Consider the following 18,756-nt stretch of genomic DNA (forward strand, 5'->3'; position numbering starts at 1 on the left):
GAAAGCCTCCAGAGATGTGAGCTGGGGTGAGAGAATAGAAGGACACCCAAGCCCGGGGTCCCTGTTCATTTGACACACGATTACTGAGTTCCCACCGTGTGCTCTGGAAGCAGCTCAGCTCCCGGAGAGCGGGTACTGGTAAGTGGCAGGGCTGTCTCCTGCCCGGGAGGAGCTGACAGTCCCGCAGGGAGCCCCTTTTGGGCCCAGCAACTAACTCCTGTCTTGCAAATCTCTAATTCCTAGCAAAACTCACTCACTACAATGCACGCAATGGACACATTTCAAGCTTCCACAAAGCCAAGTGGAAGATGGTACATTTCTTGATAAAGGAAACTGAATAAATGATTGTCATTGCAAAAAACTGTGTCCTCTGTTAACAAGTATCCCAATTTTTAGAGAACGGGAAAGCACTGAAGTGGGACTAATTCACTGGCTGTGTCCTGGAATTTTTTTTTTTTCGTTTTATGGAGGAGGGGATTATTTTATTATGGTGAAATACACATAACGTGAAATGTGTCATTTTAACCACTTTAAAGGTAAAATTCAGTGGCATTTGTACACTCACAAGGTTTTGCAAACATTACCCCCAACCATTTCCAGAAACTTTCATCATCCCAAACAGAAACTCTGTACCCAATATCTCCCCATTCCTACCTCCGTGAGCCCCTGGTGACCCCTATTCCAATTTTTGTCTATGAATTTGCTTATTCTAGGACCTCATATAAGTGGAATCACACAATATTTGTCCTTTCATGTCTGGCTTACTTCACTTAGCATGAGATCCTCAAAGTTCCATCCATGTGGGGGCAAGTATTAGGACTGCATTCCTTTTTAAGGCTGAATAATATTCCATTGTATGTGCATACCACATTTTGACAGGACATAAACCCACCCACATCTCATCTCAAATTCTAAGATCAGTCTCAGCTCATTTATCAAATTTCCTGATGCTCCAAGTATTAATGAATTAACTCGTCTTGATTAACCCGTTCCTTCAAAAGAAAAAAAAGACATTACAGTCACAGGGGTAGACTCAACTGAATTGTTACGTCAGCAGATGGGGCCTTACCTGTTGCCAAAAGTGGAAGCCAAATGTCAAATAAGTCCTTGGCAGGACCAGCGTCTTTACCCTTCTGTGTTGAATATATATTGGATGGGGCTCCGGTCTTATAAAATTAACTTTCAATTTACAAAAGTAACTATTGTTACAACCACCATTCATTTTCATTCCGTCAGCTAGTAGGAGTGTGTGAAATTCCATTTTACTTCCACTAATACCAAATTGGCCACACCGATGATTTTTAATGTCAAACATGATGCCACGATGGATACTGCTTTGAGCTCATTTTCCTGCAGTGAAGCCCGTCACGACGGCACATCGCATGTCCTGACGGGAACAGCCACACAGGGCCTGGTGACGGCGCCTCGGGCTGGGGTGGTGGCGGCAAGAGAGCCAGGTCCTGTTTGTAAGGGACAGGGGGCCACCTTCACCCAGATCCACTTTCCTGCTACTTCCTCTTTCCTCTCCTTTGTGTTTTTACTTCTTCTGACCCAAACCTTCAGATCAGATCATAATCGATGGAGGTGGACGTTAAACACCTGAAGCGTATCCAGCCCCATCGTATTAACTGAACAAGTCTTTGTTGAGTGCCTACTACCTGTTGGGAACACTTTCAGGAACAAAGAGAAAACACCCTGTCCTTCTGGTACTTAAACCCTAGTGGAAGGGACGGATGATAGAGAGGATAAATAAAATATATAGCATTTCACTTACAAATGTAAGTAAAATATGTACTATTAGTAATGAATGTTGAAGGGAATTTAAAGCCATCAGAAGAAAAGAAGTGTGTGTGTGTGTGTGTGTGTGTGTGTGTGTGTGTGTTGGAGGAGGTCATCAAGAGGACGTGACCACCAGTTGATCCTCAAGCTGGACCCAAGCATTTGGAGGCTCCTTGACCCCTCCCCTGTCCTTGGGATATACATTCTGCCCACTGTTTCCACAGTGGGAGCTGTTCCAAGGACATAGCCTTGAGAGAGTAACATGTTATTGAGACCATCTGGACAGTGTGTGTGGCTGAATCCAGTTAAGACCTCTACGTAAAATTTTAAGATTCTGTTCGGAGGGTGTGGAGATCTACTTGTCCCACAGCTGCCCAAGACAAGCCTCATATGTTATTTCTCTTACTTATTAAACCTGCCACCCAGCAATCGGAATGGTCTGCCTTCTTTTTTGATCTCTCCTTGCCCTCCCCGTGTATGGGGACAAGAGACCAGTTTCAGATTGCACCCAGGAAGCTCCCCAGACTGCAAGCTAATAATCGGTGAGCCAGCCAGGAGGAGACCAAAGAAATGGGCTCTAGGAAGGAGGTGTCCTTGGAGGAAACCCCGAGTTGGCCATTAACCTCTGTGTGGGGAAGGGTGACCCCATGGCCAATCCCTAAGGACTATCATGAGCTCACCGATCCCTGCCAGTGCCCACTGATCACATCCAGTGGAATGAGATCTCACCATTTGTAAAAACATGGCTTGACTTAGAGGAAATCATGCTAAGTGAAATAAGTCAGACAGAGAAAGTCAAATACCATATGATTTCACTGATCTGTGAAATCTAAAAAAACTGAACAGATGAACAAAGAAACAAAGGAAACTGTATAGAGAATAAACTGGGTGTTGCCAGAGGCGAAGGCTGTGGGGGATAGCAAAATAGCTGAAGGAGATGAAGAGGTATAAACTGCAGGTTAAAATAAGTAAGTGACAGATGAAAATATAGTCAATAATGCTGTAATACCATTGTATGTTGACAGTGGTGACAGACGGTGATGGCACTTGTGATGAGTATGGAGTTGTGTAAGAGTTCTCCAATCACTATGTTGTACACCTGAAGTTAATGTGTCCACTATTGAACAAATACATTAAATTAAAAAAAAAAAAAAAAGAAAGTGAGAAGCGGTTAGAGAAGGATATGTGGGTGCTTGCTACTCTGTAGCTTTGGGGCTGGCCGACAAAGGGAGAGAACAAATCATCAGCTGAAAACCTTGCACGCCATGTTGCAAAGCCCCAGCTGCTGAGAATTAAGGTCCGAGTGCTGTGACAAGGTCTGACTGGGAAGCTAAGAGGTGGAACGCCTGGGAAAATGGGGAGAGCGAAGAAGTTGCTGTGAAGGGAACAAAACGCCCCATGCTGTCCAACCCCGGGGACAAAGGAAAGCAAAAGCACCACGATGACCCCAGCCAGCAGGGCAGCCTCCAACGGAGGAAACATTCATGAAGAGAGAATGTACTTCCACTGAGTTTATTGATACAGCTGCCACGTTCCAGCAAAAGGCCAGAGCAAGTATTCCAGTGTGGTTAGTACATTTATGGGATGTGGGGGAGATGGCATTTCTCTGGGCAGGAAGCAGAGAAAATGAGTGACATCACCACACGCTCGGCCCCCCACCGCACCTGCATGGCACTTAGAGGTTCAAAGTACCACTCCCTTCTAGACTGGATTATCCTAGCCTGCAGGGAGGTTTGGCCCAATGAAGGCCCCTCCCTGGGCATGTGGAGCCCTGAAAATCTAGAGAGGAGGTCCGACAACCCATTGGGAGTTGGGAATGAGACAGGCAATCTCTGCCCCTGGCTTTGAAGGTCCTCATCAAGCCACGTTCTCAGCAAGAATGAAACATTCTGTACCCCAGTCCACCACCGACACCTGTTATGGTACCCTCATGTTCATGCAGTGGCCAGCGGTGGGACAAGATATCTATAGTGCGGGGCACCTGGGTGGCTCAGTGGGTTAAAGCCTCTGCCTTCGGCTCAGGTCATGATCTCAGGGTCCTGGGATTGAGCCCCGCATTGGGCTCTCTGCTCAGCAGAGAGCCTGCTTCCCAGTCTCTCTCTGCCTACTTGTGATCTCTGTCTGTCAAATAAATCAATAAAATCTTTAAAAAAAAAGATATCTATAGTGCTGGGCAATCTGTTGTCAATTTAGGGAAAACTAACAAATCCTGGGACTGGTACAGGATGTGGGAAAGACCTGAGACAGAGAGCTCCCCCATAAAACCTAACGGCTTTCCCAATCAGCTGTAAAGTTCCAGTAAAAATAACCCAGAAACAAAGGTGGTTTAATCTCCTTGCTGCAGGGACCTCCCCAGAACAGAGAAACTGACAACCCAACACTGTGTTCACTGGCCGAAGGAAAGCCACAAAACTTGAACAACAATTCAGACCTGTTCTTTCTGTCCGTTACTGTCCCTGATGCCCTGCCTGCTCCAGCAGGAGCCTCAGGAAAACAGTGCTATTTGGGGTGGGTGCCTCCCTAACCCAGGTATAGAGACAGGCCAGGACTGCCTCCAGGTGTGGGCAGGTGGAGATGATCAGAGGCATCAAGTTGAACTTGCTCTCTGCTGGTCCTCTAGGAGCTCTGGTGGATGCTGGATCCAAATGCACTCTGACCCATGGTGACCCTCAGTATTCAGCACCATCAGTGATTACAGAGAGTAAATGGTTACGGTTAAGAAGGCTTTGACGGATTTAGTGTTCCTCCCTATTATCCCAGGAATATGAGGTTCTTCTCAGTGCAATACCAGAGAATCTACGGGGCACTGATGTCCTACGAGATGGAACTGCAGACCTCTCTCGAGTTCTGACCCCGGATTCCGGTAATCAGACCAGTGCTGAGGGGAAACACGCACCACGAACCAGTACGCCTGCAGCCTCTTCAGAAAATGGTAACTGTTAAACAACATAAATTGCTTGCGGGCATAAAGAGATAGGAGACAGTACCCAAGAACACGCCGCAGGACGTTCTGCAGGCTTTCCTGGAACAGTTGCAAGGGAGACGATGGGTCATGAGCCCACAGAAAACTCAAGGCCCAGGAACAGCCACAGGCGTTTGCGAGTCATGTGGTTGGGCAAGACACACGTTCCAGAATCTGTGATTGATAAGGCATAAGCTTAACAAGCCCTAAGGACTTGAAAGCGTTGCAAACCTTTGTAGGGATTTGGGGGTTTTGGAGGACTTTCATTCCCCATCTGGCATGGTGTCTCTGTCTCTGATACAGACTGATAAAGAAAGGACATGTGTGGGACTGGGGACCAGGGCGGCAGGTCCTCTTGGAGAAAGCAAGCATACTAGTGAAGGAGATTACAGCCCTGGGCATCTTACAAGCAGGGCTGCTCTTTGAGTTTGATGTGTCTGTGAATCCAGAAGGGTTGGGCACTGTGTGGGGATAACAGGAGGACAGAGTACCCCTAGCTTTTGGTCCCAGAGGGGATGGAAACTCCATATACCCTCTAGAGCAAGAGCTCTTAGCCATATATGCTAAGCAGCACTGCTCCGGAGTGAGGGGTGAGGGTGCTCTCGGGAAGGAAGAGGGCATCAAAGTAAGAACTTCCTTTCCTATCAAGGGGTGGGTTGGGACTACGTTCCATCCATGCATCTCTGCCATGGTTCAAACCCTGACGTTGACTACCTTCCGATCCGCAGCGCGGGAGCACCCTGCCCACCTGCCCACTGTCTCCAGAAACACAGGCACTACTAGGCTTGGTAGAGAAGGGGACACATTGCCCTCTCCCCCTCTTTCCATGGCAGTCCTTGCAGCTTGTAGAGAGGGAGTGGGGGGATCTAGTCCAGGGAATCCATCCCTCCCTCCCCCAAACTGGAGTTGCTCTTCAGCCCAACACTGACACCATCTGGATGGAAGCAGGAAGAATCCACGGCAGCCCCTGGGCTGAACTCTGGCGGTTTGGCCGGTGGTCACTCCTGAGCTCTGACCCTTAACCCTTTACATTGACCTTTGGACTGTTGTAAAGGGATTAATCCTACAGCTGGAACGATGGCAAGCCAGGGGGTGGATGATGGGAATAAGCTCTGGCGGAGTCAGGATATGTGGAAAAACATTTGGCCTGCAGGGACTTGAGGCGGTCCCCACTGTCCTCCACATCCCAGCTCAGGCAGGGCTGACACCCCTTGGCAATCAGGAAGCCATGTCCTAGCTTGGATACAAGCTCTGGCAACATACCCTTTAGGAGATACAGAGAAAAGATGCATAAAAAGAGTAGCCACCCCAGGGCCCCAGTTGGAGGGCATATTTCCAAGGAGGCTCTACTGTCCTCAAAATAGAGTGACTTGGTCTACACAGCAGTAGCATGCCCAACGTGTTTTAAACAACGCCCAAGGCAACAGCCAAGACAACTACCAAAGAGGTCCAAGGCCATCGCCCGAGACTGGCAAAGCCCTGGCCAAACTCATCCAGTAAGCCTTAAATGAGAGCCAGCAGAGCCTGTCCTTACCGAACACTGAAATGTCTCTAATAACAAAAGCTGTCCTCCAAAACCGGATGGCCTCGAACACTACTTACCACCTCTTTGCCATTATCCCAACAGAATTCTGTGCGTTCACACCTGGTGAGTGTGCCAGAGTGTTGTCTCTATTAAATCACATGAGGACACAAGTGAACGCCTGGAGCGATCTGACCTCAGCTTGGGGGATTTAATAAATCAGTGGTTCAGATCATAGGGCTCTTGGATGAAAAAAAAATTGTCATTGACTTGGGGAATCACTGCAGTAATTTGTGTGTTCCCTTGTACAAACGCACTAACTTCGCTGCCTCCGTGCCAATGGACGGCCCCGCCCCCATTGCTGACTGCTCGGGACATGTTGCACAAGAGCTGGGTGTATGAGATCGTAAGAGCTGTCACGAGGGATGGCATGTTGGAGGAGGTCCTTGGGAGGACATGACCTCTGGCTGAACCTCCAGCTGAACCTGGACAACTGAAGGTGCCCCGTCCCCTTCCCTGTCCTTGGAATGCGCATTCTGCCCACTGTTCACACAGCGGGAGCCATTCCAGGGACACGGCCATGACGGAGTAAGGTGCTGCTGAGCCCCTCTGGACCGTATATGTGACCGAACCCACATTAAGTGCTCTATATAAACTTTTAAGATTCCAGTGGGCAGGTGCGGAGAGCTAGTCCTCTTGCAGCGCCCAAGACAAGCCAAGTAGCTGAGGGCCCTTGTTTATTAAACCTGCCACCGAGCAATGAGGAGTGGCCTCCCTCCTTCTCGGCCTCTCCTTGCCCTCCGTCTGTGGAGGCAGGGGAAGAGGGCGGCTCGGACGGGACCAGGAAGCCCCTGTGGTTGCAGACTCGCAGTGTGTGTGTAGCTAGGTGAGCAGAGTCGCAAGCTGAGATGAGGTAGCCAGGAAAGGCCTCGCTGAGGTGACGTTCTAGCAGAAACTGGAAGGATATGAAGAAGAGAGCCACAGAGAACCGGAGGAAGATGATCGGAGCAGAGGGAACGAGTGCCCCACCTGAGGCGGGTCCCCACCTGAGCTCAGGGCAGGGACACCAAGCAGGGGGAAGTGCCAGAGACAAAGGGTGCAAAGTGAGGGGTGGCAGGGGTGCGTAGTGGCCGCTGGGAATCCTTGATACTTTACTGAGTTTTTTATTATGTTTACACGATTTTTAACTATCGTGGAGAGTGCTGTCATCTGAACTCCCAGTTGAGGTGATTTCTTGGCTGTTTCATCAACATGGAGGAAAACATGAAAGGGTGAGAGAAAGGGGAAGGAGCGGGGAGGGAAAAGCGGGAGGAAGGGAGAAAAAGAGGAAGGGACGGGAAACTAAGCAATGAGAATTCATTAGGGCAGAAAGAATCAAAGTTTCGTAGGTGAGATACTGGGCTTGCTCCTTCCCACTCTGCCGCTGAACAAAAGTGAACAACAAACACACACGATGCTGTTGACTCTTAATAAAGAAGTGAAAAATTGGTTCTCACCCGCTCCAATTAGACAATCCTTTTCACTCACTTTTAATTTCACAAATCTATTAGAATCTAATTATCACTCTGCAAACTTATAGTGTTAATACATCTTACCTTCAATGGAGTTAAAGTCCAATTAGCGTGTTTTTCATACACATGAATCTTATGAGCCAGCAATTCAGATATATAGACATACCTTCAAAGACGAAAGAGCTACATCAAAGCACTTGAAGTAATACGGCTCAGAAGGTTACGGTGAAGCTGGGAGAACTCTTCCTAGGAGAGAACTTTGCTTGGAGACAGGAAAATGCAATCCCTCTCAAAGCACACCGAATTGTAAAAAAAAATAAAATAAAACAGAAACCCAACTCAATGAGTTTACAATGTGCAAAGGAGTTTTAATTTCTCAAAAGTTACTTCCTAAAGTAGGAACCTAGTTGTCCCTGATCAGGAGGGAAGAAACGCAGCCTAGTACCAGCTCTAAATATCTGGTTGAAAATGTTAATACATCACTTCTCTTCGCTGCTCGACATGGCGACAATCCCCAGGTTCTGCCTCTCAGAGGATAGCGAGTTCTCTTGGGCAGGCTGCCCTTTGACAACCAGGCCCTTGTTTTAGGCCAGAGAAAGTATGAGAGGAGACAAGATGCTTGGCGGAGAGAAATCTTCCCCCGCTCTTACCCTGAGCCCGGTTCTGACCCTGCGCATTTAGTATTTTGAAGGCAGGGCATCCCAGAACAATGAGAGAAATGACTATGTATTATCTGCTACTTTGTAAGACCAGGTGATGCTATAAATAACTGAAAGCTGTCCACATTGTTTCCTCTAATCATGTTACCAACTCCTGAAATCCTTGATGACAGAAGATGAGGAAAGGGTATGTAGGACTGGATACATGGCTTTTGTAGACAGACTATTGTTACCCAAAGTGTGATCCCCAGACCAAGGTTTCTCTGTGAATCATTTGTTTCAGGGTCATCATCAAATAATAATGTAAATCAACCACACCATGAGGAACACTGCCTCGATAAACTGACTCTTCGCCTACAGTAACACTTTCTTGATGGAAAAAGAAGTGTTTTGATGCATACTTTGGTGCAGGCTCTTTATCTTGTCACAAACAGCACAGCTGAGATATATAACTACATGTGGTTCATCTTATTACGCCCTCAAAACGCTTCCCTCAAAGCAAAGTTGTTTAGTAATACTGAATGTTTATCCCAGTTCCCCTTCTTAATACATACATCCCTCCCCGCAAACTTAGAAGAATATGCCTACACAAAATAGAAAATTTTGACTTGGTACATTTTACCCCCTGAAAAATTAAGATATTTTAATGTTCTTCCTAATTTCCTCTTACCAGGATGACATGTTAGAGCATATCATGTTGTTTAGAAAATGAGTCCGTTCTAAAGAGAGCTAACGAGAATCTGGAGAAATGCGTGACATAAACAGTTCACATACTTGCCGTCAGGTGAAATGTTGATTCCGTTAGCAAGATCAAATCCATCTGCCATCACTCGAACTTCATTTGGGCTATAGTAAACAACGTAAGACCACGCTAAACCCAAGTAGAGCTCCCAGGATCTCAAGTAGGGGTCGACAAAGTAGTGGTCATTTGTGGCATAAAAGTGCTCAGGTCCCACAGCAACAATATCATTCAAACTGCAAATTGAAACACACATATAGGGTATATCCAGGTGAAGGTACTGTACATTACAGGAGTAGGCATTGATTAGCATTCAGTAATGGCTGTTCCTAAAATCAAGACACAGGATGAAGCTTTCACTCCAGTCATTATGGCACAGAATTAATATGACATCAATCCCACCTGTATGATCCTCAAAGACAATAATTACTCTAAAAAAACAAAAACAAAAAAACCCCTAAAAGGTTACTATAGCAATGTAACATAAAAATCCTATTAACTGTGTCTGAAAAATAGTGTTATGGGTTATGTGTGTGTGTGTGTGTGTGTGTGTGTGTGTGTGTGTGTAGATATACTAAAATCAGCAGACATTAAATTAGGCCAGGAATCATTATCAGGACAAAATGCATTCATGTTCATACAAAAGTCACTCTCATATAGAATAGTCTGGGCTATCATCAGGCGGAGGGAGGGAAAACCACTGACAAGCATTTTAGTAAAAGCTCTACCACAATTAGCTGTGCAATTTAGGTAAAATTAATCATTTTGCATGTCAGGGCCTCAGTTTCCTTATCTGTAAAAGGAGGATGAGCTGGACGGCTCTATCTCTCCATCTTAAAAGGTCACTTCTGGCCTTAAAGTTTCATGATTCTGAACTGAGGAAAATGTCCGCGAGCAAGAATGCTCAGAAACAGGATGCTATGGCATATTTTCTTTCTGATTTTGATTCTCTCTCTGTTACTGAAAATCTAAGATATATGAGTCTATTTTTCTGCTTTAATAGGTACAACAGTGAACACATAAGTGAGTCATTCTCTGCTGATTGAGGTGACAGAAGTTCCCCAGGGCTATTATCTGGGAGAGAATTATCTCCGCTCCATTGCAGAGGGCGTAATGGCTAGCACAGCGGTTCTGACGCAGCTCTGGGCTCCTGGGCCAGTTAGATAAGCACCCGGAGTCTCAGTTTTCTCATCTGTAAAGAGAGGTTAAACAATTTTCCCAAAGTCATGCAACTCATTAATATAAGACTAAGGGTCAGAATCTTAATCTGTGGAGTCTCACTGGAAATCGCAATAAGGCAATGCCTATTATGGGCTTTGTAGAAAGCCTGCCACTCGCTGAACCCCTCCGTCAACGATGACCACTCACTATCATGACATGAGAAGAAAGGTCTAGGAATTTAGGATTAGTGTGTATAGGATCCAGGCATAAATCTCTCTCTCTCTCTCTCTCTTTTTTTTCCCCTCTCTCTGTTTTCCCCCCTCTCTTTTTTAAAAGTAAATTTCCAAAATGAGCATACTTTACAAATCATGTGCCCGTTTTTCATAAAAAAGAACAGAGAAGAATATTGCAGAGTAATAGCTTTGAGATCTTATAGACCCCATGTGAATGCAGACATTGCTTGTTATTGTCTAAGGGGCCACAGCCTGTCACTGAAACCTACATTGCAGTTTCCTCTCTGAACCTTGTGAGGTTAGGGTAGACGAAGTGAAAGAAGGAATATCAAGACCTTGGCACTGGGCCTGGCCTATAGGAGATGATCAGTTATGACCTTTGTGTTATCATTAATGACATACTTCAATTGTGATAGATTAGTAACAGGAATATTAATGCTATAAGCAACAGCATAAACAGTCATTAAATACAAAGCAGAAAATACACATGGCTAGTCCTTCAGTTAGTTGGGAGAGCAGAATTTTAGTTAATTGTGGCACTGCGGTTTTTTCATTTGGTTCTATGTTGCCAAAGACACGTATTTTTGCACTTGGCCCAGGAAAAAAATACTCTAACCCTGGGAATCTGGACAAATCTGAGACTTCCAAGACTAACTGTGAAATAAACAAAGTAAGCTTTCACTATTTCAGACTGGCTCAGAGCAGCAGCTTCAGCCTCAAGTCAGCAGGGTTCGAATTCCAGCTCTGCTGTTTTGCTGATGGTAATATCTGGGGCAAGTTAAATACTCCAAAATGCCATAACAATAATAACACCTAATTAAGAAGGTATTTGTAGAAAGATAATAAAGTAATCGGTTTAAATTGGTTATTATAGCCCTAACTTATAGTTAAAACTCATTGTTACTATCACAATTATTGCAATTATTATTAGCCCAGCTTCTCTATTCTATATACTTTTCCTTAATTTAGATCTCGGTATGTGGCACATTCACCAGATATTCAGTATCCTTACTCTCTTTCCAAAATACATTTTTTGAAAGAATGTATAAATAAACTGTTTCACCAAAAGCTGTTCTCTGAATTTGCAGTCATCTTAGGGACACAGAAAAAGACTCGGGCTATGTGGTTCCTACACAGCTACTGAATTAGCTGATTGACCTTCATCCAGTAACTCAGTTTCTCTCCAGTTGCAGTTTCCTTGTCTTCAGAACCACCAGGTAAGAAAAGAGAGGAGGGGGATCCTGGAAACACTGCATGCCAGGCCTCTGCTAGGTCTCCACATGTAAATAACACACCTTTTAAGAAAAATCTAGATTTACTGATACTGAGGTAGTCGAGTGCTGTCTGCTAATCATTCAAATAAAGGTTGGACTTCTAGACAATCTTAAGATTCAAGGATAAAGACTGTTTGGAAAGACTGTGTCAGACTTTTGTTCCAAATCCATCACAAGCCTCACAAACCAAATCTTAAGGCAAGTGAGGAAGTTGATTTGGGCTTGGGTTGACTGGGATCAGGGATACCCTGGGTTTTTTTCTTTTTCCTTATGTTACATTGTCAAGAAACCTAAGATTGGAGCTGAGTGTGAACCACAGATCTGTTACTCCATAAATCATGTGCCCAAAGAGCAGGAGGGGTAGGATGGGGAGGTCTTAGAGATACCAGATTGCAGATCTCCCTTGGTTATATGTTTCTAATTCATAGAAATATCAAATATTCAATTTTTTTAATACAAGAAGAAACAAATGAATAAAGAAGAAAGCTCATGATGTAGGAATTGTCAGTGAAATTGGTGTGGGTTTGAAATACAGTCTGGTTTTGGAGAAGAACAGAGTTACGTCTTAATAACGGCTTGAAAGGCCATTCTGAGCCTGGGAGCCATAATTCAGCGCCCAGGCAGCCTGGGAAGTTGAGAGAGGAAGAGAATGGGTCTTCTCTCAGAGGTCTGAATCCTCAAAAGTATCTGCAGAAGAACATTTGGAAGTGTTCGTGATGATTAGAAAGGAAAGTCAACCAGCCATTATCTGCCCCTCCCATTCTGGCTGGAAGGAGAAACCAAAGGTGAGTTAGCCACCCACTGGTGTTAAAGGGAAATAGAAATACGGTACATCTCAATACTTAGGCAGAAGTTTGTGTTTGATGGTTTTCAGATGCAAAAGTGATTTTTCTTCTTGAAATTTAAACAACTCAACTGTGGACTTAAAATCTGGATGGTTCACCACCAGCAGGTACACAGTATTATCTGAGAAGAGATTAAAAACAAAAATCGAAACATCAACTGAGCTCTCAGCTGTCAGCCTTGTCTCCAAAGAGCAATTTCAACCCACCTCCAACTAGTACTTAGGGTGTCAGGAATATTTTCATGTCCTTGTAGAGAAAAGCACTTGTGATCGCTCCAAAGAAAAAAATGGCTAAAGGAAGGACTAGTGACAATTTCTAAACACCTCCAAATGCCACAGCGGAGAGAAAGATTCTCAACTTAAGAATGAGCTTGATGCTAAAACTCCAAAGAGCTTGTTAAGCTTTCTATTGCAAATGGTCTCAGCAAGACGCAGAGTTGAGATAAAAGAGATAGGCTGTGTGGAGAACACGGACAGGAGAAGGTGTGCTGATGTATAACTCACAGAGTGTAAAATGATAAATTCCATAAAAAGAACACCTGAGAGATGCTATCAAAGGGGAAGCAGCTTCCATGAATCAGTCCAGCTTTAAGACATAAAAGAGATCAATCTAAGTGGTCAAGATGGTGTGATTAGAGTTGGCAAGTGAAGTTAAATTATTATAGTCTTTGCCTTAAGAAGCAGCAAGTCTTTGGAAACCTTTGATGTGACCGAATTGTTGTTGAAAGAAAAACAGTGCAAAGTTTAGTAGGTCGAGCGGAAGAGATTTAAACGGAGAAGGCAACCAGGAGGCTCCTGGTAGTTAGACCATTCGACAAACAAGTGTTTATTTTAATTGGTATTAAGTGCTACAAAGGGAAAATAAGACTAGATAAAAGAATGAAGAGTAATGCGGTGTTTTCTTCACGACCATCAGGGAAGTTCTGAAGTGATTTTAAAGCAGAAACCTAAATGATATAGGAGACAAAATCCTGTAAGTATCTGGAGAAAGCATTCCCAGGTGAGGGAAGAGAATGTGCCCAGGGCCTGAGGCAGGACCTTATCTCTTAATAGTGAGGTTGTGGATGGAGTAGATGGAGTGAAAGAAAAGAGTGGGAAGCCTGCAGCCATAAAGGTAGGTAGCCAAGGCCAGTCTTGTTAGGGCTCAGGGTAAAGACCCAGGGCTTACTTACTGGGGCCTTGGAGCCAAGGGGTAACATGACCTTACACTAACAGCAGTAATCCAGGTGTAGGGGGAGAAGAGACAGGGCCAGAAGGATGTCGTTGACAAGAAGTGGCAGGAAAGGATATGAGGACATTTGACAGGAAGTATCAAAAGTCCCTAAGGATGGCTGAGGAATGGGGAAGTCAGAAATCAAACACTGGAGTGAGCACTGAAACCCAGCTTCGTATTTTGTGTGGCAGGTTTTACCTCTAGGCATTTATCCTAAGGAAATGCTCACAGAAGATATATATACAGGAATGGTTATTTTGGCACTGTTCACAATGAACATAAAGGCAGAAACAGGCTGACTATCCATCAACAGAAGAACTATATTGCTGCCCTCCCAGGCATCTGAATCCTAAACCGCCATTGCAGGGGAGCTCTAAATGCACGTCATAGACAGGAGTCCATAATGCAATACCAAATGCGGAAGCACTTTATAGAAGGGTTTGGGTAATACGACTCTCTTTTATTTTTAAAAGCGTACGCATACCCAACAGTATATTTCTTTGCACTTAATGTTTGCAAAATAAAATACAATGTTGCTATGTGGGTGGAGAGATCACTGAAAGGGGACTATATATGTATACAGAGAAGAGACATCATATGGGGTAGAAAGGTAAAGAAGGAAAGATAAAAGGATGGAAAATCAGCTTTCAACCTGTTGAGTTTAAAGCAGCTATAGGAGAGGAACTCAAATAGAATAATCTAGTAAATTTGAGGGAATGGAACTGAAGAGCTGATTAAAAAAAAAAAAAAAAAAGAATACCCGATTAATGGAATTCTCTCCAAAAGCAGGAAGAGTTAGCAGGTGTGACTTGGTTGAACTGTCTGAACTAGAGCAAATGAAGAGGAGATAAAAGATCAGTGTTTTGGGGAATGTTCAGAAAATTTGAAATGCGTGACAAAACAATGAATGGGGGCGGGGGGGACCGTGGTAGGATCAGAACTAAGCTCGATAAGTATATTGGGATATTGGGGAGAAGCACTTGAAGGAGAAAGTGGTCAACAGCATAAATGAGGTGGAGGAAGGAGGGGAGGGAGGAAGGGAAGATAGGTGACCTGGGAGAGAGAAGGCTTGTCAGTAACGACATTGCTGACAACTTTCAAGGCAGCAGTTTTAGTCGCCCACAATAGGGAAAGTCTGGAAGAAAGATGGAAGGAAGGACTGTCAGCTGAGGAGATGGAGGCCATGATGATAGAGGGGTTTCTCAACCCTAGCTTTACATTTTATCACCTGGAGAACTTTTAACAAGTCCTACCACCCAGGCCTGCCTCAGACTGACTGAGTCAGAATATTTGGCACTGGGATCTGGTCATTAGGCTCTTTAAAACTCCCCGCTGGGGTGCCTGGGTGGCTCAGTGGGTTAAAGCCTCTGACTTCGGCTCAGGTTATGATCCCAGGATCCTGGGATCGAGTCCCGCATCGGGCTCTCTGCTCAGCAGGGAGCCTGCTTCCTCCTCTCTCTCTGCCTGCCTCTCTGCCTACTTGTGATCTCTGTCAACTAAATAAATAAAATCTTTAAAAAAAATAAAACTCCCCGCTGTTAAAACCAACAAACAAATTCAGTGAAGTTGCAGGATACAAAATCAATACACAAAAGAGAAATAACATAATCCCATTTACAAGTGCATCAAGAAGAATAAATTATTTAAGAATAAAGTTAAGCAAGGAAGGGAAAGACCTATATATTGAAAACTATAAGACATTAATGAAAGAAACTGAAGAAGACACAAACAAATGGAAAGCTACTCCATGCTCATGGATGGGAAGAATGAACATTAAAATGTCAAAACAGCAATCTACACAGTCAGGGCAATCTCTATCGGAATTCCGATGCCATTTCTCACGGAGATAGAACACATACCCTTGAAGCTTGTATGAAACTACAACAAACAAACAAACAAAAACAAAACGAAAAACCCAAAGCCGAAGCAATCATGAAAAGAAGAGCAAGGTTGGAGAGCTCACACTCCCTGATTTCCAACTATATTAAAAAGCTATAGTAATTCAAACTGTGCTACTGGCATAAAAACAGACACATACTTCAATGGAGCAGAACAGAGAGCCCAGAAATAAACCCACGCGGATACGGTCAATTAATTTATGACAAAGGAGCCAAGAATATAGAATATACCATGGAGAGAGGATGGTCTCTTCAATAAATCACACTGGGAAAACTGGACAGCCACACGCAAAAGAATGAAACTCGACCATTATCTTAACACCATTCACAGAAGTTAAGTCAAAAGAGATTAAAGACTTGAATAGAAAACCTGAAACCCTAAAACTCCTAGAAGAAAACATAGGCAGTAAGTTATTTGGCACAGATCTTGGCGATGTTTCTTTTAAATTGGACACCAAAAGCAAAAGCAACGAAAGCAAAAACAAACAAGTAGAACTACATCAAACTAAAAAGCTTCTGGGCGCCTGGGTGGCTCAGTGGGTTAAAGCCTCTGCCTTCGGCTCAGGTCATGATCCCAGGGTCCTGGGATCAGCCCCCGCATCAGGCTTTCTGCTCAGCAGGGAGCCTGCCTCCCCCCACCACCCCCGCCTGCCACTCTGCCTACCTGTGATCTCTGTCAAATAAACAAGTAAAATCTTAAAAAAAAAAATCTTCTGCACAGCAAAGGGAACCATCAACAAAATGAAAAAGCAACCTACTGAATGGAAAGGGATATTTGCAAATCATGTATCTGATAAGGAATCAATATCCAAAATATATGAACAACTGATTTAACTCAAGAGCAAAAGTAAACAAATACTCTGATTTTAAAATGGGCAGAAGAGGTATGCGTGGATGGCTGTTAAGTGACCAACTTTTGATTTCGGCTCAGGTCACTACCTCAGGGTCCTAGACTAGAGCCCTGTGTTGAGCTCCGTGCTCAACAAGGAGTCTGATTGAGGATTTTTCTCTCCCTCCCTCTGCCCCTACACCCACTCATGTTCAATCTCTCTCTCAAAGAAATAAATAAATATATTTTTATAAGATTTTATTTCTTTGAGAGAGAGGAAGAGAGAGAGAGAGCACAAGCAGGGGGAAGGGCAGAGGAAGAAGGAGAAGCAGGCTCCCCACTGAGTGGGGAGCCCCATGCAGAGCTCCATCCCAGGACCGTGGGATCATGACTTGAGCTGAAGACAGCTGCTTAACCAAATGAGCTACCCAGGTACACTGATAAATAAATCTTAAAAAAAATAAAATAAAATAAAACAGGCAGAAAATCTGAAAAAGATATTTTTCCAAAGAAGACAGGGACAGTCAACAGCAACAAGAAAAGATGCTCAACATCATTAATCATCCAGGGAATGCAAATCAAAACCGTAACGAGATACCATCTCATGCTTGTTAGAATGGCTATTATCAAAAAGACCAAAATAACAAGTGTTGGTGAGGATGTGGTGGAAAAGGAACCCTTGTGCACTCTTGTTGGGAATGCAAACTGGTGCAGCCACTCTGGAAAACACTGTGGAGTTTTCTCGAAGAATTTAAAAAGAGAACTACCATACAACCCAAGAATTCCATTCTGGGTATTGATCTAAAGAAAACCAAAACACTATCTTGAAAACATATATGCTCCCCCATGTCCACGGCAGCATTATTTACAGTAGTCATGACATGGAAACAACGTCAGTGTCCATCAATGATGAACACACACACACACACACAAATATTATTCAGCCATAAAAAAGGAACAAAAAATCCTGCCATTTGTGACAACATGGATGGACCTTAAGGGCACCATGCTAAACTAAAGCATGTGATCTCTTTTATATGTAGAATTAAAACCTAAAAGCGCGATGCAAAGTTCATTGATTGGTGGTTGCCAGAGGTAGGGAGAGAAGGACAGGAGAAACAAGGGGTCAAAAGATAAAAAGAAAATAAATGCAGTTGATGTCAGATCCTGCAAGGGTTTCTGTATGCAGCGGGGGTTGAGGACTCACATGGAGACCCAGGAAACGGCTGCATATATAGAAAGGAGGAAATGGAAAGACAGCATGAGGGAGGGGAGCGATATGTTGATAGCTTTGAAATGTGGAGAAGTAGTTTGAAGACAATACAAAGGTACCGGTGGGCAGAAAGATCTGGAAGGTGACAGAGCTGAGAGAAAACTGACCACAGTGACTTTCTGTCAGTGGATCTCTGGGTTGCTGATGACTTCCATTAGAAAAATCCATCCCTGTAAATTTCTGGATCTGGAAAATTGTTTAAAATGGAAAACCTCTAGTGATCAGGGCTAAATATTATTGCTATCGTCATTATAGGGATAATGTGAATGCCGGTATTTTAAAAAGTAAATGCATTGCAAATCTTAAGTATTTTAACGTTCTCAAGCATCAGAGTGGTTAAAATATTATATTTCATTAACATAGGGGATACATTTAACAGAAGAGTAACATTAATCATGATTATACTGTAGTTGAATGAGAGGAAATATTCACTCTTTAACATTTTTTAAATTTTGGTTTTGTTTTTCATGAGCATTAAATAGCGTTAACTTCATCTGTGAATGTGCTAATCCCATGAGGGTTAAATGAAGACTGATCAAAGTTACTTCCAATGACCCTCAGTTCTAACACTGTTGGATCTTCTCCATTCAGGTCCATCAGAAGAATTTTGCCAGGTTGATCAGATGCAAAACTCTTTATTCCAGGATATTTTAATCCCTTATAAAACACGAAGGAGAAAAAAAAAAAAAAAAAAAAAAAAACAGGCACATTACAAGTACTCCAAAAGCTGATCGAGGTGGTAGATGGCATACGGGTTCATACTATCTGCTTCGAGTCACAGGGCCACAAGGGAAGCCTCTTGGTTGGCTTGTGCAATAGGCCCATGAGGGCTTCTGGAATTCAGTGGCTCCATCAGGCC

General features: G+C 43.9%; 1 protein-coding gene across 1 annotated transcript in view; it reads right to left on the reverse strand.

Annotated features, from left to right (window-relative positions):
- LOC111147332 (paraoxonase 1) overlaps positions 1–18,756 on the reverse strand; it is a 31,956-nt gene that overhangs the window by 4,184 nt on the left and 9,016 nt on the right. Inside the window, exons 4-8 of the mRNA XM_022503325.1 lie at positions 18,387–18,554; position 17,302; positions 12,683–12,806; positions 9,208–9,408; positions 7,859–7,940 (exon numbers count right to left, since the gene is read on the reverse strand). Of these exons, the coding sequence (XP_022359033.1) occupies positions 7,859–7,940; positions 9,208–9,408; positions 12,683–12,806; position 17,302; positions 18,387–18,554 (576 nt within the window). The remainder of the gene's footprint in view (positions 1–7,858; positions 7,941–9,207; positions 9,409–12,682; positions 12,807–17,301; positions 17,303–18,386; positions 18,555–18,756) is intronic.

This window comes from Enhydra lutris, unplaced genomic scaffold (assembly GCF_002288905.1).
Source record: "Enhydra lutris kenyoni isolate GAN:26980312 unplaced genomic scaffold, ASM228890v2 scaffoldscaffold16, whole genome shotgun sequence".
NCBI lineage: Eukaryota > Metazoa > Chordata > Mammalia > Carnivora > Mustelidae > Enhydra > Enhydra lutris.